The following is a 25,707-nucleotide window of genomic DNA, read 5'->3' as shown; positions in this document are numbered from 1 at the left end:
TGCCATTGCTGAGTTTACCTTCTAGTACGTACACCTTCACTTAATCCTCCTGCTTTTGTATGATGCCCTTATTTGTGGAAGGCCTTGCCATTGCTGAGTTTACCTTCTAGTATGTACACCTTCACTTAATCCTCCTGCTTTTGTATGATGCCCTTATTTGTGGAAGGTATCTTACATCTAGTAGCTTTTTATTTGTTTATTTAAGCAACAGAATAAAAATGGGAGACACACAGCTGCTTGGTGGGGGAGGCCATTGAGGGTTCCCCAGTATTTTCTTCAACAGTCATCCTGGTTTTGCTTCACTCTAAAGCTCCCTGCCCTCTCTGGTCTATGCTGCACATCCAGTTCCAGAACGTTCCAGGTTCTTGTTGGCTTGTCCCTCACTGTGGGCCCTTGAAGCAGAGAATATCAAAATCCAAGTCCATTACCTAATGTTTATCCCTTTTCCCTTTCTAAATCAAGTGACCTCCTCAGACTGATAATGACTTTTTTCCTGTCTGCTCTTCCTTGTAGGTTTAGAAGACTCGAGTTTGGCTGTCATTCCAGTGTGGGTTTCTTTCTTTCTTTCTTTTTTTTTTTTTTTTTTTTTTACATTTTATTGTTTAGATATAATTGACAGTTTCAGGTCCACAATGTAGTAATTCATAATTTTATGCATTTTTCAGGGCTCATCAAGATAAGTGTAGTTATAATTCCCTTTATCTGTTTCACATATTTCTCCCTCTGCCCCTTTCCTGGTAATCACCAGTTCTCTGTCTTTAAGAGCCTGTTTCTTGGCCTCTTTTCTTTATTCATTTTGTTTCTTAAATTCCACATGAGTGAAATCATATGGTATTTGTCTTGCTTCACTTAGCATTATACTCTCTAGTTCCATCCACGTTGTTGCAATGGTAAGATTTCATTCTTTTTTATGGTTGAGTAATATTCCATTGTGTGTGTGTGTGTGTGTGTGTATATATATATATATATATATATACACACACATATATATACTATATCTTTATCCATCTATCAGTAGGCACTTGGGTTGCTTCCATATGTTGACTCTCATAAATAATGCTGCATTAGATATAGGAGTGTGTATATGTTTTCAAGTTAGTGTTTTCATATTCTTTGGGTAAATACCCAGTATTTACTGAAATTACTGGATCATAGGGTAATTCTGTTTTTAAAGTCCTAGTCACAGCAGTAGGTAAGAAAAAGAAATAAAAGGCATCCAAATTGGTAAGAAAGAAGTAAAACTTTCACTATTTGCAGATGATGTGATACTATATATAGAAACCCTGAAAACTCCAGCAAAAAACTACTAGAACTGATAAATGAATTCAGTAAAGTCACAGGATACAAAATTAGTATACAGTAATCTGTTGCATTTCTATACACTAATAATGAAGTAACAGAAAAAGAAAACAATCCCATTTATAATTGGCACTAAGAATAATAAAATGCCTAGAAAGTAAAAGACCTGTACACTCTGAAAACTATAGTACACTGATGAAAGAAACTGAAAATGACACAAACAAGTGGAGGGATATTCCATGCTTATGGATTGGCAGAACGAATATTGTTAAAATATCCATATCACCCAGAGCAATCTACAGAAAAATTGCAATCCCCATCAAAATACTAACAATATTTTTCCTAGAACTAGAACAAATAATTCTGAAATTTGTATGGAACCACATAAGACCCAGAATAGCCAAAGCAATCTTGAAAAAAGAACAAAGCTGGAGGTATCACAATATTAGATTCAATATAAACTACAAAGCTGTAGTAGTTGAAACAGTATGGTACTGGCACAAAAACATACCACATAGATCAGTGGAACAGAATAGAGTCCAGAAATTAACCCATGCTTTATGGGCAATTAATCTACAACAAAGGAGGCAAGAACATACAATGGGGGAAAAGACCGTTTCTTTAACAAACGGTGCTGGGAAAACTGGACAGCTACATGAAAAAGAATGAAACTGGGCCACTTGCTTACACCATACATAAAAATAAACTCAAAATGGATTAAAGGCCTAACTGTGAGCCCTGAAGCCATATAATTCGTAGAAGAAAACAGATAGTAATTTCTTTGACATCAGCCATAGAAACATTTTTCTGGATGTGTCTCCTCAGTCAAGAGAAACAAAAGCCAAAATAAAGTGTTGGGACTCCACCAGAATGAAAAGCTTTTGCATAGAGAAGGAAACTACCAACAAAACAAAAAGGCAGCCCACTGAATGAGGGAAGAGACTTGCACATGATAGATCAGTAAGAGGTGAATATCCAAAATATAAAGAACTTATACACTCAACACCAAAAGAGCCAATTAATCTAATTAAAAATGGGTAGAGGACTGACCCCAGTAAACATTTCGCCAAAGACCTACAAATGGCTGGCTGGCAGACACATGAAATGGGCTCAACATCACTCATCATCTGGGAAATGCAGATTAAAACCACAATGAGATATCACCTCACAACCCTCAGAATGGCTAAAATCAAAAACATAAGAAACAAGTGTTGATGAGGATATGGAGAAAAAGGAACCCTTGTGTGCAGTTGATAGGGAATGCAAACTAGTACAGCCATCATGGGAAACAGTTTGGAGGTCCTTCAAAGAAATCCATTGTGGTTTTGTAAGAGAATAGGAAGGAATTCATATTTAGTCTTCAATATTGAAGAATTCTTACTGGCTTCCAATTAAGGGAGTTCTTGGTCCGTAATAGCCAATTTAACAGCAGAAATTATGGTTTTAACTTTATTCATTTAGTAGCATAAATATTTAATTGGGATAATGTGAGCATTTCATATTTTAGAACTTTCAAGTAATTCTACTGAAACACTGTTTCTACTTCATCAGCATTTCCAAGTAACAAATATTGAGCATTTTCTTTGAGAGCAAGTTCCTTTCCCTTCTTTTGAGTATAAATTGCCCAAGGGCAGTGACTTTGTTTTGTTGGTCACAAGGGCTAGAAGGGAACCCAACATATTATAGACACTGTTGCTAAAACAAATGAATTTTTGTTTAATTCTTTTTGAATCTAATGTCACAATTACTACTGTTACAATTTCAGTTTTGGTTTTGAACATTTTATGATGGGATGGAGTCTTTGCCATGCTTTACTTACAGGCCATCTCTTTGCTTCTTTTCTCTGTCTTGTGAAGCATTAGCTTGCAGCCTTGTTTCACCATTCACAAGCATGTTTACTTTAAAGTAGTCAGTTTTTACTTATTGTATTTTGTTGCAAAATGATGAGTGTTCATACGCTTCCCCCCTTTCCTCGCCCCCCAATTTAAAGACTCTCAACTAAAACCATCCTTGGCCGTGATAAGGACTGATGAGAGATTAGATCTTTTGAAAGGGTAGTGTTATTTCCTCTTTCTCTTTTCATGCCTCTCCCACTTTTTAACCAAGAGGTAGGTAAATATTCTCCACCTGTAGCCTGGGGCTTCAGATTAGATGCTGCTTCAGAGTGCAAACATGTTAGATATTTGGTTTCTATTTCTTGACCCTAATGCTTCTGGGAAGAAAATTACTTAAAAATTAAAGATAATTCCCTGTAGAACATGTGGAAGCGGGCCATAGTAGTGAGGAGCCAAAGTGTATCTAGTGGTAGACCTTCTCACCCCTCTGGTCCCACATACCCTTCCTTATCCCGTCTTACACTCCGGGGACTTAGCCTGTATGGTTTCCTTGGTTGCAAGTTAGCGGTCTTTTCTAGTTAAGTAAACTTCCCTGGAAATGCTTCTGAGTATGCTTGTAATCCTCTGTTTCTGTGGCTACACTGGGTAGCATTTCCCCTGAAGTTGTGCCTAATTGTGCAGTTGCTCATGAGCTCATTTGGATTGTAACTTTGCGAAGGGCCCTGTCTCTCTCCTTGCTGTCTGCCTTCTCAGGGAGGGTCCTCGCATAGCCTTCACTCTGTATCTGACAACCTTGTGACCATGGATGGATAGGTAACAGAACTTGGTAAATTGCGGGGGAATGTATGGGAGCTTTGTGTCTTGTGGTTATGATTACAGGCTGATTAAAACCCTACCCTTCTAAAAAAAAAACAAAAAACAAAAAAAAACATTTAAGATAGTGCTGAAAGAAATGCTTTCTTCACAGCTACAGTTTTGCAAATTGGTTAAATGTGTATATTTAAGATACAATAGGACAATTACTTTCAGTGTAAGGTACACACCCACGTACCCACATGTATACAATGCCCTGAAATTCTCAGTTGACTTGGTCGATTACTATTTTAATTGAAAATTAATTAAATTGAAGCTTTTGTAGATCCCAAAAACTTTCCCCTTTTCCACACTGGTCTTTTAATATGCAAATTTCAGTTTATAAGGTCTTCTATACCAAGATCAACAAAGGCCAATTACTTAAGCTTTCTTAGTCCCTTCTGCATTTATATTTATTTTATAGAGTTGTTGTCAGATAATAAAGATGTTTGTAAAGCAGACATAATAAAAGCTTAAATATTAGGTCTCTTTCCTAATACATTTAAATAATGTAAATGGCTTTTTTTGGATAATGTATAGAAAGTAATGTTAAAAGTAAAATACTAATTGTTGAAAGTTAAATCTTTCAGTACTTCTTAATGTACAGTTTATTGGTATAAAATTAAGAAAGCCTAGAATAATATTTTCTTTTTTCCCCTCAAAACATTGGACCCTGAATATACAATTTTAGACATATTCAGTATTTGATTGGTTTTTCTCTTTGAAAATGGTCCTAACAATGTTTGTTATTTTCCATTTGGAAGTGTCTTGTTTTGTAAGCATCTTTTTTAAAAAAAAATTTTAATGTGTATATGCCTTCTTTCAAGTAGATGAAGCATCTGATGATAGGGGCCTGTGCCTTGGTTTCCTTTTGAATTACCAGTGCTTAATAAGTTCTCAAACCTATTTTAAGTTCTGAATGTTTGAGTTTTTAAATATTTATTAATTTGAGTACATTTAAATTTCTTTCATGAGCAAAGAAACTAACTGAACATTGGTATTGTAAATGGCATCGAACTAACCAAGCTAAAGAAAATTACATAGTAGTGCTCATTAAAATGGTTAAAATGTTAGTGTTGGGGGTGGATATTTGAGTCTGTTTTGCTTACTGTGACCTTCCCAGTACCTAGACTAGTTCCTATTCCATTGTAGGTATTGAATGCTAATTGTTGAGTGAATGCATATGGTAGAAGGGTCTTAGATTTAGTAGTTAGACATTGTGCCCACTAATGCCTCACTGTTACTTAACCCTGATTAAGAGCAGGTCAGGGGGGATCCCTGGGTAGGTCAGTGGTTTAGCGCCTGCCTTCGGCCCAGGGCATGATTCTGGGGTCCCAGGATCGAGTCCCACATTGGGCTCCCTGTGTGGAGCCTGCTTCTCTCTCTCTCTCTCTCTTTCTCATGAATAAATTAAAAAAAAGAAAAAGGTCAGTATCCCATGACTTGTTTTATAGCTAGAAGTTTGTACCTCTTAATCCCCTTCATCTGTTTCACCTATCCCCCCTACCCCTACTCTTTCCTGCTGGCAACCAGAAGTTTGTTCTCTGTATTTGAGTCTCTGTTCTGTTCATTTGGTTTTTTTTTTTTAGACTTCACATATATGTGAAATCATATGGTATTTGTCCTTCTCTGGCTTATTTCACTGACCATCATACCCTCCAGGTCTATGCAAATAGTGTCAAATGACAAGATTTCATTCTTTATTGCTATATAATACCTCATTGTGTGTGTTCGTGTGTGTACACACCACATCTCCTGTCTCCTTTCATCTGTCAGTGGACGCTGAGGTTGCTTTCGGGTCTTAGCTATAGTAGATAGTGCTGTAATGAACATAGGGGTGCATATGTCTTTTTGGATTGGTGTTTTTTTCTTTGAGTAACCTAGAAGTGGGATTGCTGGATTGTCTGGTACTCCTCTTTTTAATTTTTTTAGGAAACGCCATGATAATTTCCATAGTGGCTACACCACTTTTCATTCCCACCAATAATTCACAAGGGTTCCCTTTTCTTCACATTGTCGCCAACACTTGTTATTTCTTGTTTTTGTAATACTAGCCAATCTAACAGGTGTGAGGTGATAACTCGTTGTTATACTTCAGCTAAGAAAAACCAGAAAGCATGTCACTTGTTTCTAGTGTCTTGCCTGGTGAGGGCATTTAACAGATTTCACAGGGCTATTAGAAAGATTTCAGGAAATGTTGACTATAAAATTACTTTGATCAATGTGAAGTGCTATGTAAATATATGGACACATTCCTGCTGTGCAATTCTTTATTCAGAATCTGGGCCAAAACATACAGGGAATCCTTTTAGTTTGGCTATTTATACTTGATAGGAAACTAATGGCATTTTTTTCTTGGGGGGTGGGTGAGTTTGTTTTTCTACTTATAAAGAAACTTATTAGAGTTGGGATCTCATATTGGAAGGTTTTTGGATGTAATTTACTTAAGAACAGTAGAAAGTTTAATACAACTTCCTTAGCTGTTCCTTTTCTTCTGCCTCTTCTTAGATCAATATGTACTCCATTTTTGATATGCTTTTCATTATTCTTCATCTCCCTTACCCCTTTTAAATTTTTTTAAAAGATTTTATTTATTAGAGAGAAGACACGAGTGGTGTGTGTGTGGAGGGGGTGGGTGTAGGGAGAGGGAGAGACAGACTTCCTGCTGAGCAGGGATCCCAGGACCCCAGGATCAGGATCTGAGCTGAAGGCAGACACTTAACTGACTGAGCCACCAAGGTGCCTCGCCCCTTCCTCCACCCATTTTAGAGTGTTAAATAACAAACACCCATAGAACTTTCATGGGTAGCATTAACTCCTGTGATATCCAAAATTGAAATAAGGCTAATCTAGAGCCTTTCGTGAGTCTATGTCATGAGGTTGGGAAGTTAAAAAAACCAAATAACGATAAAAAAAGCTTATCTAAGTAATTTGAAACACCCAGTATGTGGCTCAGTTAATTTGGGGCCAGTTAATAAAAGCTTATCTTGCCTGAAGATACTTGAATATCCATAACTATTGAATCAGGACAGGTCACATTTGAGGAGTGTGGGTATAGTTTTCACAAATAGTGTAGCCCTACACAATTACTATGTTGGGTCATGTTTCCTTATGAGCATCTTTCATTTCCTCTGGGATTATATGCTGAGCAAATGGAAATAGATACTGCTTCTTAATTGATCTTGCTTTTATCTTCCTATGATACCAGTTCCCGTGCTTCTCTTGGTGGTGATGATGTAGTATCCCTCTCTAAATTTAGCCAATTGTAAAGAAAGTTGTCCACTAATCCAGTGCTCTGAAGGTGGCCTTTTCATTTGTTAAAAGGCGAACAGATTGAACTGAGACATTAGGAAGCTTATCGAGTGTCTGTCTCCTGGACCCCATCCAGCCTCTCCTTGCCTGGCCCAAGATGCTATCTTCATCAGCTCATATTTCCAGTCTTGAGGTGCTCTGTCAAATTGGGAACACAAAATTAAAACTTAGTCTGTGTAGTTCATTTTAGGTAAGCTTTGTAAAGGAGTCCCTTTCTCACTGGAAAAATAATCAGGAATCATACTGAAATTTGCAGAGATAGGGCCTCTTGACATTTGCTCTTTATTATTTCTGTGTGCTAGAAATTGTAGACCCATCATCATGGCTGTGGGCTTTCATCTCATCTCTGCTTTGCTAATACGTTCAGAATAGTCCCAATGTGTGTGCTTCAGTATTGGGAATGATATTTAGTACAATAAGTAGCATATCCATAGGGATTGTACTCCTATGAAATTTGCAGTTTCTAACCCATTATATCCAGCAACATGGATGTGTGTTTGCCAGATACTCCTCAACAGTCCTCCCCCTTTCTTTGGCTAATTACCAAAGAAATTGGAATTGTGTTTCTCTGTAGTTTTTTAATTTTGTTTTTATTTTGCATTTCCACCACAAGAAGGTTATTAAAATAAGCAAGAGCTTATGACAGTGCATAATGTTTGTTATAATGAATATATAATTGCCATGCTATTTTTTTTACCCTGAGGAGAAAAAAATAAAACTACAAAGAGATTCTCCCATGGTAGTTGTTTACTGCTTTCATTGTGCTCCTCTACTGACAGATTGAAATCGCTTTTATGGCAGTGGAATTTTATTTTGGTGGATGTTCATGCCTGTCTCTTGGGACTTCTACAGAATCTTCCATGTGGGCAAGAACTCATAGAGTCTCCTTTTCTGAAACACTGGGCCTTGGTTGGAGAATGCTTAGTCATGAAATAAATGCATGGAGTGCTTGCTGCCTGTGAGCACAGTGATAGGTATGAGAGGAGTAGAGTGGCGAGATGAACTCAATACCTAGCCTTTGGAACATGCAATCTAGTATAACCCAGTGTATAGGTAGCTGCCCTTGTGCTGCCTTTCTTCCTTTCCCTTAAAACAAACATGATGGTGCTAGCGGATCTGAGTCTGAGAGGGAAGGATGGCGGGGAAATGCTTTCCCAAGGATGTGACAGTGTCACGTCAGTAAGAGAGGAAAAAAAAAAAAGTCAGCAAGAGTTAGACTGTATTAAGAGATAACTTGGGGATGGGGCAGGGAGGGGAGAGGTGGGGTACAGAAGAGCAGCCCAGAGGCAGGAACAACCTGTGGAAAGATCTTGCAATGCAGTGAGACACCAGACTGACTGGAGAGGGAGAGAAAGAGCAAACGGAGAGGAAACGGCAGACCATTGTGGTGGGAATGTAGTAGTGAGAAAGCAGGAGCCCAGGGATTCTGTGTGAAATGAGAGAGAAGAGGAGAAGGGGGGGGGGTGAAGGGGAGATGGAGGGGCAGGGAACGTGGGGTGTTCAGGATGCCCAAGGATTCCCAAGTTTGTCTTCAGATGGCTAGGAAGCCTTTGGGTAGTTTTCAGCAATGGAGTGACCTGACCCTGAACAGGAAGGTGACAGAGTCTTAACAGAATTGTTAATTGTTAGGGGCCTTTTGTGAGGTCTGGTAAGATGTGGAGAATGAAATGGTCATCTTAGAAATTCTTAGCTAGGTGAGTGAAGTTAGGCTTGAGCACTTTCTAGTTTTGAGGGGATTCTTTAACTTAGATAAACTTAGAAATGTTTTTTTTTTCCTTCTGCTTTTCTCATTTATATCCTGTATTTCTTGTATGACTTCATATGCAAAGTGGTCATTTAAAATATGGCCAAAGTCTTCATGATACTCAATTTACTTTGAAAATCTAAAACTTTGATTTTCTCCATTATTTAAAATACACAGAACTTTATATGTTTATATAGTAACAGGTTTCATACGTTTGAATTTTGGAGCTCTTGTCAGTTTTTGTGAGTTTAATTTTTTAACATTGTAGCTATAAAATTGTATTTCAAGGAAATGGGATGTGTGTGAGAGTGAAATTCAGATATATTGTGTGTCTTCATATACACGTGTACATATCTACCTACATGTTCAGTCTGATCTTCATTTTTATGGCATTTTTAGATAAGCCAAGTTGTATCAGTAAAAGGATATTCAGTAGGAGTTGCTGGCATGCGCTAAAAGATGATGACTGCAAGTAGTTGGACGTTTAGAATTCAGCATAAAACCAGATACCTATTCTTAATGATAGATCTAAGCATGGGATTCCCTACCCCTGATTGAGAAGCAGAGCTTGAGGGAACTTTAGTTGTGATGTCCACGTTAGACTGAGCAGGGCTAGGAGGACTGTTAGATGAGCTTGTAAAGCAGTCCACTCCTAGCATAAAGATCGCCCGACTTTGCACCATTGGGATCCTCAGCTACTCTGCTGCTGCCCATCTAGGCATCTCATGGAAAGTTTGCATATGGGATAATCCAGGCATTTATGTAGTGCCTGTTATCTGTCTTTCTTTTATGTTGGAGACCTATTGGGGTAATACCTATGCTGGTGCAGAAGAAACTCATGCCAGTTACTTAGGTTAATATAGTCTGTATTCATAAATATAGACCAGTTACCAAGTCTCGTTTGCTTTTTGGGGAAACTAATAACATTAACAAAACAGATCTGCTGACTTTGTAGGAAACCAGAAGCTAAGGGAATAGAGAACTCAGTGTGCTTAGAGTTAAGAGAATAATGCACCTTTAAACATGAACAGATTGCTGGAAAAAGCAGCAGTCAGATCATTATTTTTAGTCTTCTTTAATTTCTTGAAAGTGACTGGAATAGGAATGGACAGGGCTAAGAACCAAACTGCTTATCCATATTTGTCAAAATCCCCCCCAAAAGAGAATATATGAGAGAAGTTAGAGGACATGGAGGGCATAATCCAAACCTCTTATCTTTAACAGTTCTAGAAGCAGGAATAGACAGTTGAGAGGAAGGAGGAATAAATAATAGAGGAAAATTTCTTTGATCTCAAGAAAGACAACTCCCCAGCATATGAACTAAAATGGATGAGAAAAGACCTAAACCTAGACATCCTGGTTGTTGAATTTCAAGGCTTACACTGCTACAGATGTTCAAAAGAAGAAACAGGTTATCTGCAGTGTAATAGACCTCAGACATTTCATAGGGGATACTAGATGCTTAGCTGAAAAAGGAATACTGTCTTTTTAGTTTTGAGGAAAGATATTTTCAAACTGTAATGTATCCAGGCAAATCACAGATTGTGGAGACAAACAGTAGAGGATTTGGGTTTTGCAAAGATTTAGAAAATTTGCTTTCTGCATCCTGTTTTAATGGTGGAAAAAGTACAAGGAAAGAAGATCCATGAGGCCTGGAAAAGAGTGGCTGCAGAGGTGACCCAGGAACCCAGGAGAAGCCAGGAATGAGAAAATGGGTGGACTCTAAAGGTGTGTAACCTTCTTTACCGAGTGGTTGGGCTCTAGAGCCAGACTATTCCTTTCCTTTCCCTGGGCCCTCTGACCATACTCAGCTCCCCAGTGAACCATGCTTCCAGCAGGGCACTGAAACACCACCTGTATGTGGTTTAGCATCTGATGATCACCTTAAAGTTGTCCCAATCACAGCTATTGAACAGAATGGAGAACTAATAGACCTTGACGGTGTGAAAACAGAACCACAAAATCTGGAGGTGGAAGGGAGTGGAAGGGAAGAGACGGAGGGAGTGTGTGGGCTCCATATCTGACCTTTTCACTGCGGGGAGTCAAAGGGCAACAAAGTGATGTTAGTTTATCTGTTTAAAGTTATATAGTAGTTCTATAATTGTCCTCAGATTCCCAAACAAAACTCCAGGAAAGTGGATCTTGGGTGGGGAAGGGTAAGATATTCCTGTTTTAGACCTTTTTATATGCGTTTTAATGTTTTTCCATGTGCAGACATTAAATTAATTAATTAATTAATTAATTAATTAATTGTTAGGGGACAGCTGAGGGGGAGAGAATCTTAAGCAGGTTCCATGCCCAGTGCAGTCCTCTGACTGTATCTCAGAATCCTGAGATCATGACTTGAGCCAAAATCAAGAGTTGGATGTGTAAGCAACTGAGCTGCCCAGGGATCCCCATGTGCAGGCATTTTAATAAAATCATGCAGTGGTTACTTTTAGGACCAAGAAAATAGTTTTTTCCTCATCAAAATTCTTAATTGTATATGCTTACTTTCTATCATCATTCAAGACTAATGGGTCAGAGGCCTTTTCTGCCACGGGACTATAAGCACATGAGTTATGTTCCTTATTAGAAGAAAGTATTTAGCCCAGGAGATACTGAAGAGGAAGGATCATCCAAATTCTGTTTCTGTTGCTTTTCCTATTCAGGAGCGCACAGGGCTTTTTAGTAGCCTGTTGGGCTTGCATTTCCTAACACACTGGACATGGTCAAGAGCAGGAAGGTTCTCATTGGTGATTTAGTTTACCCTTTCAAAAAGAAGAGGAAATGCTATTTTCAGACATGAGATAATCGAGCCTGTTTCTTCTAGAATTGGACTGTAGCATCTTCCTTAACTTACCTTGTTATTGATACATAGAACTTGGAGGTCACCGTAGCTGCCTGTCATGGCTTGTATGGTGGCTGTCTTCCAACTTAGAAGCAGCTGTCTAAATCTGCATAACAACATCACATCATTGGCAGATTATTAGGTCACTCTTTTCCCTTGTTCTTTTCAGGTTACATTAGGACTTTCACAGAGGCTGACTTCTCACATTTTGTGGCCATTTTCATGATTCTTATATTTGATTAAAGGCACAGTAGTCAGGCCTAAGGGGAAAAATGACATCTATAAAAGAGCATTTAAAAATTTTTTTTAAAAAGATTTATTTATTTATTCATGATAGAGAGAGAGAGAGGCAGAGACACAGGAGGAGGGAGAAGCAGGCTCCATGCCGGGAGTCTGACGTGGGACTCGATCCCGGGACTCCAGGGTCGCACCCTCGGCCAAAGGCAGTTGCTAAACCACTGAGCCACCCAGGGGATCCCAAAAAGAACATTTTTAAACGTGTCTTTGAAGTGTAGTTCTTGCTGACATCAGATTTGTTTTTTAATCTCCCCTGTTAATTGGAGATGGGATGTCTGATCGTTTGTGAAGTTGCAGGCAGAGTTCACTCTGGTCTTGGACAACGCTGAATTTGGTCCATGTGTGCTTGGAGTTGGCAGTTTATCTTCCACTTTAACCAGTGATGAAGTGGAAACAAGTTGACTGACTCCAGAAAATATCCCCTTTGAACCACTAATTTTTCAGTTTTTAGGCCATTGCCCTTGTTAGAGAAGATCTACAGAACGAGAAGAACATTCAGCATGTGGTCTTGGGACTGGTTAAGGTCTGAGAAGTAGAGAAAGTCTAATATTTTCATGGTGACGACTATACCCATGAACTAGCAAGTCTTCCTTTACTATTAAGACCTAGAAAACGTTTGACCTACTAAATTCCAGATCAGGAATAATTACAAAAGTCAGATCCCTATGGAATAAATGTGGTTAAATAATAATACTCTATGGTGAAATTTTATAATTCTTATTCAAGAATTAAACACTTATCTGCTAATCATTGCAGGTGTATAATCCCTTACTTTTAAACCATATATTCTAAAACTTATTTAATCCTTATGTTGAAAGTGACTTTCTTGATTAGCTCTAGGTATTATTTTTTATGGGTAAATGATCTTTTATTAGGTGTTTCTTAAAGATGGTATGTAAGTCATGTTTTAAGTTGTTACATTTTGAATACAACTGGAAGTATAAATATTGAGTATTACAGTGTTCTGGGACAGTGTGTATAAATATATATTTAAACACATAAATATGTATATATACTAGCATATAACACAAACAGGTTTATAAATATAAATATGTGTTAACATGTAACAAATGCAGGTATGTATATTGACTTATAAGTATACTTAATGAACTTATCCTGAATAAATAGTCACTAAGAATACCAATTAGGGAGGGATACCCTTCTCCTTAGGTGAATACACTAGCAAATGCATAATAGTTGAATCTTTTTTACTTTGTGTATGTCTGTCAAAGAGTGCTAAGAACACCTATATCAAAAAAGTAGCAGGATTTCCCAGCTCCCATGTACATATTCAATCAGGTCGTAGAGGGCGGTGGAGGAATTAATGCTACCCAAGTTTGCCCAATAAAAATAGCAGATCAGATAAGCTGCAAGCCATATGTTCCTACCCCAAGGGGCTTGCTCAAGCTGGGGCCAAGTCAGTAGTGCTTACTTAATGTGTACTTAAAGCTCCTTAAGAAAACTTATATTTCAGTCTGGGCAGTCTGTTTATAAGAGTGAACCAGTAGGAGTGCCTGGGTGGCTCACTCAGTTAAGTTTCTTTCTTTGGCATGATCCTAACATCCTAGGATAGAGTTCCTCGTCAGGCTTCTTGCTCAGTGGGGAGACTGTGGCTTCCTCTCCCTTTCTCTCCCTTTCCCCCGCATTTGTTCTCTCTCAAATAAAATCTTAAAAAAAAAAAAAATGAACCAGTAAAATACTGTCTTCACCTAGGTTCCTTAATTCCTTTAAGTTCAGTGCAGATTTTTGAGTGGATCTATCTGTAGCCTCTCGATGTAGACAAATATAATATGATCACCTGGGAAGTTTATAGCTGAGAAGATGGTTCATGAAAATAGGAATCATCTTGCCCTGGTGGTGTGTGGCTTTAGACCAAAATGCTGTGGTTTGGATAAAAGTTCCTGCCAATGTAGGAGAATCGCAGGTATTAAAAGAGGTGATGCCTCCTCTCCCTTCCCTGATCTTAGACCACTCTGTCACTGGTGTTAGTGAAGGGCCATGTATGGAATTCCTCCAGTTGCTTGGCTCAGTACTGATGCCCGCCCACCTGCTGTGAGAAGAAGGAATAAAAGTTGAGGATTGACGGTTTATCTCCCCTTTCCTTCTCTGGCCTTAACCTTCCAGGACACTGGTAGAGAACATCATTATTTAAGTGTCAAAGATATGACTTTGGGAACCTGTGGTTTTGAAGAAACCATAGCCCTTAAAATGTGGCATTTGGGACATATGTTTCCTCTGAGGTAGTCTTTGGATACAGAAGTGAGCACTGTTGACCTGCCTTCATCAGAGTTGAATGTTTAAGGTTTGGTACTTTGCCTCAGACCTAGTTGAGGAAAGACCGAGTCTGTGAAATTGTCTAGATGAGACATGATGTAGAAAGCATGCCCATCATTTTGAGAAGATAGGTAAAAATGCCTGAGAATTAGGAAGAGTGAAAGAGCAGAACATTTCTGTATTCTCCTCCTTTCTCCTAGTTAGCTTCTAGAACATTCCCCATCTGGGTTTGGAGTATGGTTTTGCTCCAACTTGCTGTAACTTTTCAGTAGGCTTCTTTAAAAAAAAAATACTTTATAGTTTGTGAATGCATGCTGCAAACTTTTGTCTTGTGCTTGCCACAGCCCTGCAAAACACTAAGATGTTACATGACTTTCTCCATATGAGACCTAGCATGTGACAGGATGGAGACTGGAATTCTGGTGTCTGGATTCATAGTCCAATGTCCTTATAATGTTTTGATCTTTGTTATAATATGTTACGAAAAATTGCAATAAAGAAGTATACTGTTGGCCGTCATTGTTAATATTGCATCAGCTGACATGCCCTTAAAATGCAGTTCTAACCCTGTGCTTTCTCCAGAGTGAATATTATAAAACTGGAAGGTATGTTAGCTCAGGGGTTGGCAAACTCTGGCCATATCTGGCCTTCAGCCTGTTCTTGTATGGCCTGTGAGATAAAAGAGTGCCAAACACTTTTTAAATTGTTGGGAAAAATAAAAATTCACAACCCATAATTTTTATGAAACTCCACTCTCCATATATAAATAACATTATATTGGAGCATGGTCACATTCTTTCATTTATGTGTTGCCTGTGGCTGCTATATTGCTATGATGGCAGAATTAAGTAGTTGCAACAGAGACTGTATGGCCAGCAAAGCCCGAAATTTTACTAGCTGGCCCTTTACAGAAAATGTTGGCCAACTCTTGCGTTAGCCTGTTGCTGTGATCTCTGATTTTCACAGCTCTCTAGCCCTTCTTTTAAGTCCCTTTACCAAGATCTTACCAAAGATCTCTAAAATTTTCCAGTGGCAGATAACCTTGTAGTCAATAGGATAGTCAACTATCTATACCTGAATATTTTCAAATAATTTTTTTAGACTCACATATTGTTACCGACTCATCTGGGCAATCACTTGGACTTCTCCCAGTGGGGGCAAGGCCATTACTACTGCTACACTGGTTCTTTATTCCAGCCTCTGCCTTATGAACACATTCATTACCTTCTATTTATAGATAAAAGAGGCCATTATTGCATTCTCTGTCTTCTCACTAGCTTTGCCTCCAGTTACAGAGGAAGGAGTAACTCTCTCTCTTCCCAGTTTCCTCTACCTTATCTCTCTGTCCCATTCCTCTTGATCTGAGACCTCCCTTCAGTGCATTCCCCTTTTCAGCAGACTCCTGTTTTCTCCACTGGTTCTGTTTTTCTCATTCTATTAATATGCTGCTCTTTCCCCTTATCCTAAAAATATTCTTCCTTGAGTTTCATGCTTTGTAAACTACAACCCTATTTCTTCGTACCTTTAAAGCCAGATCTCTCTAGAAAGAGTTATTTCTTCTCTCTCATCTTATATATACTTGATCTATGAACACAGATTTCTCTTTTAGCTCCTTTGTTGAACTGCTCCCATCAGTGGCCCAATTGTCTAGATAGTTGGCATTTCTTTATTTCCCTTTTAGGACCTCTCATCAGTGATTCCCATATTAACTGCTGCTTCCAGGATGCATCCCATCATTATCTTTAGTGTTTTGGGACCTCTGCTGATCCTCAAGCTCCTGAATTCTCTCTCAGTGACCTTTCTTAGTCTCTGTTACCAAGTCCCCCTTTATCTACCCTCGTAAATGTTCCTTAAGTCCCTTCTGTTCTCCTTATGTACATTCTCCTTGGGTGATTTCATTCATGCCTATGGCTTCATCTAACACCTCCTTGTTCAAGTGTCCCAGATACTTTCTCTCTAGCTTCTTTCCTGATTCCCACCTCCTCAGTGGGCACTAGCACGTGGGCATGTCCTATAACTATCTTAAATTCAGCTCGTTTTCTCCTTTCATTAAGCATGCTCATCTCATGTTGCCTGTCTTAGTGGATGGAATCAGTGTCTTAGAAATCATGTGTTAGCTTTGGCTGCCTCCTTTTCTCCACTCCCTATGGATCATCAGATAACTCCTCTTTAGCTCACATGTAGCTTATTTAACGTGTTCTCATTAAATGTTCTGCTGATACTTTAGTTCAGTACCTTCTGATGTCTCACCAGCTCTGCTGAGAAGCCTCCTAATTGCTCTTCCAGTTGTCACTCTCTACCCAAATTGTCCATCATCTATGTGATGATTTATGTCATCTTCATAAAACACATACCTACCATGCCTTTCTCCTTCTCAGTCAAAACACGAATATTAAAGCACATCCTCCTAATGAGAGTGTGGAAGCTGCCCCTACCCACCCTCCAGCCCCAGTTCTTCCCCTACACACCTATACTTCAGCCCCAACAGCATTCGCCATTCCTTGAATGTGCACTGCTTTTTCTTCCATGGCTTCACATAAGTTATTTCCACCTGGAATGGTATTGTACCATACAGGATGAACTCTTCAGCCTTCCAGAGCCATGTTGAACATAACATCTTCCCATGAAGTCTTTGGACTCTCTTGGAAAGTTAATCACTGTCTTCACTTTGTGAATGTACTTCATGGGACCCTTCCTGTATCGCATCATATGTATATCTTACTTGCCTGCCTTCCACACAAGCTGGTCTTTAGAAATTGGAGTGGGAAGGAGAAGAGAGCAATCATCGTGTTGTATTCATCTGAGTATCTGCAGCATCTGGTACTTTATAGTCCCATTGTGGGTGCCTGCCCAAATGAATAGAGAAATGAATTTTAAGAAGCAGGTGGGAGCATCAGGGCCAGATTTCTCAGAATGACTGTGGAGCAGGGAAGTAACTGTGTGCTGTGTGTGTCTTTGAAAGATATCTGCATGACTACTGGATGCTGACCTTTAATATTTGTTGTTTTTTTTTTTTTTTTTTTTTTGCTTTTTTGTTTTTTAGATCTGTTGGTAAATTTTGAAGGAAGAGATGACTCTGGGTGTGGTCTGTAAATTGTTGGGTATCTGCATCATTCTGAAGCACTTCACTTTTTCTTTTCTTTTCTTTTTTTTTTTTTTGGCTCAGGGATAACACAAGGTGTTGCCTGTGAAGATTTAAATGACAGTGGCCAGTTTCTCAAGGAAGATTCTAGGTTAGGGAAGGAGGAAGAAGAATATAAATTTGGGGAGCTGAGAGGAGCTGTGAACAAGGAGATAGAGAACTATGACTTATTTAGAAAGCAGTTCTGTGAATTTTAATACAACAGATCTACATTCTGTTTTTTATGAGTTTTCATCAGACTTCTTAAAGACAGAAGAAGTGAAACATCTATAGGGCTGCTTTAGACTGATTTCTTCACACTTCCGGGATCATTCTGGCCTTCTGAAGTGGTGATACTGCATCACCTGCTTTGCGTGAGAGATAAGACAATGTGGCAAATTAGATGGAACCATGGTCTCTACAAGCTGCAGTTTTGCCTTTTATGGTCTTATTCTTAGATGAGAAAGGAGAAACAGGATAGAAGTAGGGAAGATCAGGGCTTGTTTTCTAGAGAAATGTTCTCCTGTATCTTACTTAATCTGTTCAAGCTACTATAACAAAATGCCACAGAATAGGTGGCTTATAAATGGCAGCAGTTTTAGTGCTCACCATTCTGGAGGCTGGACATCAGACATCAGGTGCCAGCACGGTTGGACATGGAGGACCCTCTCTGACAGGTTGTGGACCTCTTGCGTCCTCACATTTTGGAAGGGCCCTGGGAGCTCTTTGGAGCCTCTTCTATATTTATAAGGCACTAATCCGACTCATGAGGGTTCTGTCCTCTTCTTGATGTAAGCTTCTCCCAGAGACTCCACCTGTAACACCCTCATCTTTGGGGGCTAGCATTTCAATGTGAATTTTGGGGGACACAAACATTCAGACCATAGATTAGAAATGTGGCTGTACTATTAGAAGCCACTAGAAAGCGTAAGAATACTGCCTTCCAGTACTTCTTCACCTAACTCAGATGCTATACTGTTGGAAGTAGGATTTATAGAAATTCCACGAAATGTTCTTAGCTCTTTTGTGAACAGTTTCTTTGATTGTAAGAAATGGTAGCATTTTAAGAATTTGAGGAAGCTTTGTTGCCTTCTTGCATGGTTCACTGTCAACTAGCGTTCTTGGCACAACCCTTCCCTGTAACTGTGCAATGTAGCATTGCAGGAACTAGCTTATCCTAAGACAGTGACTCCTGTTTAATCCTGGATGTGTCAGTTCCCCAGTCATAGCTCCTAGTCATCAGTAATATAAAGTCATTTAGCTGGAAACCAGAAGGTTCACACACACAAAGTTTAATAACCTAGTAGTTGTTAGGAAGTATTTTTATTTTATTTTATTTATTTATTCAGAGCGAGAGAGAGGGGGGCGGGCAGAGACACAGGCAGAGGGAGAAGCAGGCTCCATACAAGGAGCCTGACGTGGGACTCGATCCTGGGTCTCCAGGATCACGCTAAACCGCTAAGCCACCCAGGCTGCCCCTGTTAGGAAGTATTGAAGGGATGTGCTCCTACAGGTATATTTCTTCATTGAGCCTCTAGTTAGGCTGAGGTGTCTAAACTGTCTTTTGTCTTCAGAATTACTGTGTGTATTAAATTATAGTTAATAAGTTTAAGGAGTTGGGCAGAATCATTTAGATGTTAAGATAGGAATGGTAGAATGGTTTGAGGTAGGAAATATTAGTGAATTCGCCAAGATTTTAATGACATTGAACTTTGTATACTGTGTGCCAGACATTATATTAGCTACTGAACTGGCTATCTCAAGAGTGAGAAGGAAGTATGAATGTGATTATTTCTGGAAAAATAGCACTGCCTTATTTTTGTACTCTTAGCTTTGTAAAGCATTGATCTTTTGAGGACTATTACTGAGCTTCTCATTAGATCAGTTATTCTTTTTCCTGTTATGCAAATTAAGTTATACTCTTAAATTTGATTTTTGATTATATGCAGAGATCAATGTATTCAACAAAAATCTGAACATTTACTGTGTTTGCTATAATCTAGGGAAGGCATGGAAGGAATGGCATTGTTACTGGAAACTTTTTTATTAATAATAATTTTAATTGTGGAGAATTAAAGAAATTTAGATTCTTTCTTAAACCTGTTGCATCTCCTGTGCTTTGTGATTTTTCTTGATATTATCACTGGAACATTTATTACACTTTTTCTTGGGGACATTATATAATCCTAGTGATGTCCAAAAATAGCTTCACAGATTTTGTAATTTATTCTTTAAGTTTGTCAACTTTGAAAATGTACCGGAAATAAATTAGACGCTCTTTTTGCAGAAAGGTGAGGGATCCATCCACACCTTAGTACTTTAACAAATTCATTTCAGTAGAAGATGCTTGTTAGATGAGGGAGGCAACATAAAAGGTTTTGCCATATAAGCGTGTGAGCAAGGAAGCCAGAAAAGCTAGCAGTGGGCAGGAGGGTACAGCAGTGGGGAATGGTCCTGGTGAGATGATCCTGAGTGCTTTCCAGATCCTGTGTGCCACGAAAAGCCATTGCAGTACTTGAATGTAAGAGAGTAATACAGTTTAAATAGTATCCGACCAATGCAGCCGTGGTCATGCTGTTCAGAGCAGGATTGCAGGGGGCAGTGGTGGCAGCGGCTACAAGTTGGCTGAAGAATAGATGTCACTCATGTGGTACGAGGTGGCGAGCATCTTGATGAAGGAAGTTGTTATAAGTCCACAGAGAACATGTGGAAAGCAGTCTTGTGGGAAGCAGGCCAACTTAAGATATTTGGGAATGAAAATCTTCAGTGCATTCTGGGGTCTGGCCCAGTTCTGCTCTTGTTCCAAAGGCTTGGACTAAATTTGAGGAGCGGCTGACTTATGGGTAGAACTTTGCTGTGGAGCATGGGGAAACCTGCTGTTCAGAACTTTATTACCTGTTTTCTCCTTCAGCAGCATTGTCTTACTCTGTTTTTAGGGTCATTGCAATCATCACTGAGCCTCTCAAATGACTTCACATCCTCATATGAAAAATCCATTAAATTAATTGACTGAAAAAGATAAGATTGCCCTTTAGAAAGTTCCTTTGTTTTATGCTCAGTAAGAAGACTTCCTGGGCGGGGCACCTGGCTGGCTCAGTCGGTAGAGCATGGGACTCTTGATCTTGGGATCGTGAGTTCAAGCCCCATGTTGGGGTGTAGAGTTTTATTCAAAAAAAAAAAAAAAAAAAAACCAAAACCATAAAAATGCTTCCTGTTACTATAACCCTTTGGCTACATAGTGAAGAATGACTAGGATGTAATGGCTTCCGCTCCTTTCACCTCTCCTCCTCCATCACAGCCTTGGACACTAGTTTAACATTGTTGTTTTGTTAGCTTGCCCCCATGATAATTCTCCTCCCTCCTCTAAAAACCTCCATGCCAAAGGACAATGTGGAGCATTCTTTCTTGCAATAGAGGCTAATTGTGTTCTTAGTCGGGATTGTGCTGTCATTGCCACAATCACTGTGCCATTGTACTGGGAGGCTGGGTCACAGTAGTTATTGTGCAAAGTAATGAATGCTGTTTACTCGGGATGCGTTGTCGCCTGCATCTGTGGGTGAGAACACGCAGTTACTGTAATTTGCCTGGCAAATGATCAAACATCATCTGTTAAGCAAGTTAGCTGTCACAAAGAGCTATTGATCTTTTTTTAAAAAATATATATAGAATTTTAATGAGAAACTTGGAGTCCTAGAGATTGAAGGTGTGAACAGCTACCTTGTGAGTGCTGCCTATTAACCCCTATCTCTCAGTGTATTTGGGGATCAGGTTTACATGTGTAGATGTTAGGGAACTGGGGATGCCAGCTCCATGGGTCCCCACTCTGACTTAGCTAGAGAAGGGCTACTTCACCCCCATGTAATTACATACCAGGTAAGTGAGGTGAGCACTGTCAGCCAGGAGCGAGGCTGCACTGCAGTGGCCCCTTCCAGACACTCGTGAATTCTCAAAATGGGATCACTGTGAATGCAGTTTCTTTGCCTTGGTCTTTCACCTACAGGGGAAAAGGGTTTTTTGTTGTGGTTGTTTGTTTTTTTAAATGTATTTGTTGGAATGGGATAGTACTTCTCTCCAGAACTCTTGCTCTAAAATAAGAGGAGGAAACGTTTTGTTTGCTCTTTTAAATAACTGTGGTGATATTTTTTGCAAGAATTTTAATCATCCCAGTTTTGGAGCTGATTGTTTTCTTGACTCCCACATCCCTTAGTTTCTCTCTCTCCATCTCACTGCCCATTTTTGAACACTTCAGCCCCCCCCCCCCCCCCCCCCCCCCCCCCCCCGCTCATTAGCAGTGCTCATTAAAAGTGGTCTGGGGAAGGCATGTTACAGAGGTCCTTTTTATACTTGTGTCTCCAGGTTTTGTCAAATTTCCAGCAAATGCAAACAAAGTTATTGCCTTAAGTGATGTTTAACCTCATCTAGAGTTTTTACCTGTTCCCTCCTATCCTGCTTGTTAGTACGTGTCTAAATGATTGCTTTGTAGAAAAATGGATTTTCCTACCAGAGTAATTTGTTTCCCTGGAAGGGAGAGTATATGATGTTTGATGTGACTTAAGTTTTTACAGTTTGAGGTCTTTTTCGTGATCTCAAGAACTAATAGCAGGGGTTGGCAATTTGGGAGGAGGGAAATATATTAATTAGACCAGGTGAAATCATGTAAGAATTGGATCATTTGCCAATTGTAGGTAATATTCCCTTTTGTTCCTTATTTTAAAGTATTAAAGTAATAATATGTATGTATCATACTACTTTTAAATGTCACACAAGTAACACATGTTCCATACAGAAAATTTGGCAAATAGTTTTTATTGAAAAAAATCCAGCAAATTACTAGTTAATCTCCACACCTGCCATCAAAAATAGCTGTCATTAAATTATGAATCTTTCTCTTGTGATTTTTGTATTGTTTTTCTATGAGCCTTGTTTTGGACTCTATTCAGAAAGGCAGTAGTCCCATTAAATTTCTCCTGTAAGCCAAGAGCAGGTTTCCATAAAAATTTCTTGATAAGATTTTCCGATATTAAATGGGTTGAAAATTAATCTTAGGAAAAAATATAGGACTGTGTATCATTAATATTAACATTCCCCACAGTTTCTAAGTTTGCGGGGTTGTTTTTGATGCTGACCTTTTTACATTACTACAAAACACTTAAATCCTTGTGTAGAAATAGAAGGTAGAAAACATTTCTAATGTAGAAATTCAGAAGTTCTCATTATTACATAGGCATATTGGCTTTAATCAAGCTGGTTACTAATTCTTAAATGAAGGTATCCATTGGACCCTAAATCTGAAATGGCCTGTTTTTACATGTTTTGCCTTAGATAAATGGAAGTCATTTATCTTGATGAAAAGTTGCTTTGTCTCTTCATTTTTTTTTTTTTAACCTCTTCCCTTTCTCCCTCTGACAAATCAGCATCTGCTTCCGGATAGCTAACTGCTGCTGTTTATTCTCTGCTTCTGTGACAGCTAGCCGATGGCGGAGTCTCTTCTCTTCAAATGTCTCACTGGCTTTTCCTTACAGTCCTGTTGCAAGACTCAGCCCTTATAGCAATGGCATTAATACTCCCAGCTTCTCTAAAACCTCAAATAAAGCAATACTAACACCTGAAAGAACAGGTAATCTTTCAACTTCTTAACTAGCCGCTTGCATTGTCATTCAGTCAGTAAGAACAGCTTAAATATCATCTTTCCTGGAAAAGTTGAGGGTGATCTCATAATGGACAGTGTGTGCCACACACTTACTTTGAGTACAGAGAGAGGGCAAGCGTTAATTTGTACTTTAGCACCAGGAACATGCTCTCAATTGTGTGTCGTAGGCAGTTTTCCCTAGTTAGCAAAAATATACGTGTCCGGTCACGTTTCCAAACACTTAGTGTGCCTTTAATATTATATGTTGAGCACAGTTCAAGTGTTTTTATCATGATTCAGGAAAATAAGCTTTTTATGGTCTCGTTTTTTTTTCTTTAATTTTATTTTTCTGATAGCTTTTTATTAAGCCAGAGCTACACAGAAAAAATAGCCATGGTAGCTTTTTGTGAGATGAAGTTCTTACCCTTTCCTTATTTGTCTCAACATTGGTGTGATTCCATTCCTATAGTTTCTTTCCTTTTGGGTCCTTTCTTCCTTCGTTCTATTACCCAAGCCATTGCTTTTTTTTTTTTTTTTTTTTTTTACTTTCGTGGGTGACTACAAGTCTCCTGTGATTACTGTACTCTTTCCTTTATTAAGGTTTTGTATATGCTTCTGTGTATATATGTGTGCCTTTTATGTGTGATGTTCTTATTCAATCATAGCACTATTTGTACCTGTTTGAAAAACAGACCAGATTATAATTTAATAATCAGTTACTACCATAGATAAGCATATCTGATTATTAATTGAAAGTGAACATGGATATATATTCGTATATTAATGCCTTTAGATACAGACTTACCTACTGGGATGCAGATTTCAGCACTGGTAATATATGTATTTTTTAATGTAGTAAAAAAAAACACTTCAAAATCTACTCTCTTAATTTTTTGGGGTGTATAGTACAGAATGACATTTTTTAATTGAAAATTGAATTTGAAAAAACAAATGGCTTTGTATATGTGAATTATGAACATCTGAAAGATGTGCATATCATCTCACTGTTAAATGGTGATGTGTTGGTCGCTTTTTGGTGAAAGTTTGAAAATGGAAAAAATTGCTGACTTGATACAAGAATTGTAAAGCATTATGTAGATATCAGTTCTTTAGACTAAATAATAAAGTATTCCCTTTGTGTTTTTAGGTTACACCTCCAGGGGCTCCCCACTCAGCCCCCAGTCCTCTATAGACAGTGAGCTGAGTACTTCAGAATTGGAAGATGATTCTATCTCCATGGGATATAAGTTACAGGATCTCACTGATGTTCAGATCATGGCTCGTCTCCAAGAAGAAAGTATGTTCTTTTTAAAGTAGAAAACTTCTTAACCCAGAGGCTTCTACCTGAAATGTAAGGGGGTAGGGAGGCTTGGGAAGTTCTCCCCAGGTAATGAGTAAACATGAAATTTTTTTCTTATAACTACTCTACCTTGTAGGGAGGCCAGTGTTTCTGAGGCTCTCTTGGGCATCGAAAGGTATTAGGACATACTCTGATCAAAATACATTAATATAAAGACATTGTAGTATAGCTACTGTGGAAACTGTTGGTCAGTTTCTTACAAAACCAAGCATGCAATTTCCATAGACCCAGGCAAGTTGCAGTCATGGGGACTTATCCCAGAGCAGTGGAAATTTGTGTTCACACAACAACCTGTCCATATTTGTAGTACTTTATTTGCAGTAGCCCCAAACTGGAATGAACTCCAATGTCCTTCAGAAGGTGTCTGGTTAATCAGGCTGTGGCATCCCCATACCCAGGAGTACTAGTCAGCAGGAAGAAGGAGCGGACTACTGATGCAGGCAGCATCTTGGATGACTCTCCCAGGAATTATGCTGAGTGAAAAAGATGATTTCATACTGCATAATTCCCTTTATATAACATTTTTGGAATGAGAACATTTTAGAAATGGAGGACAGATGAGTGGTTGATGGGAGTTAGGGACAGGGTGTGGGATCTCTGGAGGAAAGTAGATGCGGTTATAAAAGGACAACACAAGGGATTTTTGTGTTTTGTGGATTTTTGGAACTATTTGGCATTTTGACACTGGTGGTAGATATTTTATCCTACAGGTGATAAAGTTGTATAGAACTTAATACTTATATTACCTGAGTACAACTGGGACTTATCTAAACAAGATGGGTTTATATCATGATATCTCAGCTCTCATATTACTCTATAATTTTGCAGAATGCTACCGTTGAGGGAAACTGGGCAGAATGCACAAGCATTCTCTTTTATTTCTTAGAACCACATGTGAGTTTATAGTTTTCTTAATATAAGCTCAATAAAACTGCATTGATAAACCTCTCAGGATAAATAATGATGGAAGAGAAGATAATTAGAAATGGGACAGTTTATCACTGGTTCTGCAGTAAGGTTAACATCATCTAGGAGGGAACTACTGCAAGGGTATTAGAAAGGCATCAGAAGGCACAGTGAGAGAGCACAGGACTGGGTTAGACTTGTTCTGGAGTTATCTTTTCAGGTCAGCATAAGTAGAAACAGCCAAGTAT

General features: G+C 38.7%; 1 protein-coding gene across 2 annotated transcripts in view; it reads left to right on the top strand.

Annotated features, from left to right (window-relative positions):
* The window catches only part of SLAIN1 (SLAIN motif family member 1), a 59,252-nt gene that overhangs the window by 19,177 nt on the left and 14,368 nt on the right, over positions 1 to 25,707 (top strand). The window contains exons 3-4 of one of the 2 annotated variants that reach the window (XM_072782679.1): positions 23,032 to 23,181; positions 24,341 to 24,490. In XM_072782679.1, coding sequence (XP_072638780.1) covers positions 23,032 to 23,181; positions 24,341 to 24,490 — 300 coding nt within the window. The remainder of the gene's footprint in view (positions 1 to 23,031; positions 23,182 to 24,340; positions 24,491 to 25,707) is intronic. The other variant, XM_072782678.1, reaches the window with a different exon arrangement.

The sequence above is a fragment of the Canis lupus genome, chromosome 17, assembly GCF_048164855.1.
Source record: "Canis lupus baileyi chromosome 17, mCanLup2.hap1, whole genome shotgun sequence".
NCBI lineage: Eukaryota > Metazoa > Chordata > Mammalia > Carnivora > Canidae > Canis > Canis lupus.
The sequence above is the reverse complement of the archived record's forward strand: the minus strand, read 5'-3'. Positions and strand labels throughout refer to the sequence as shown.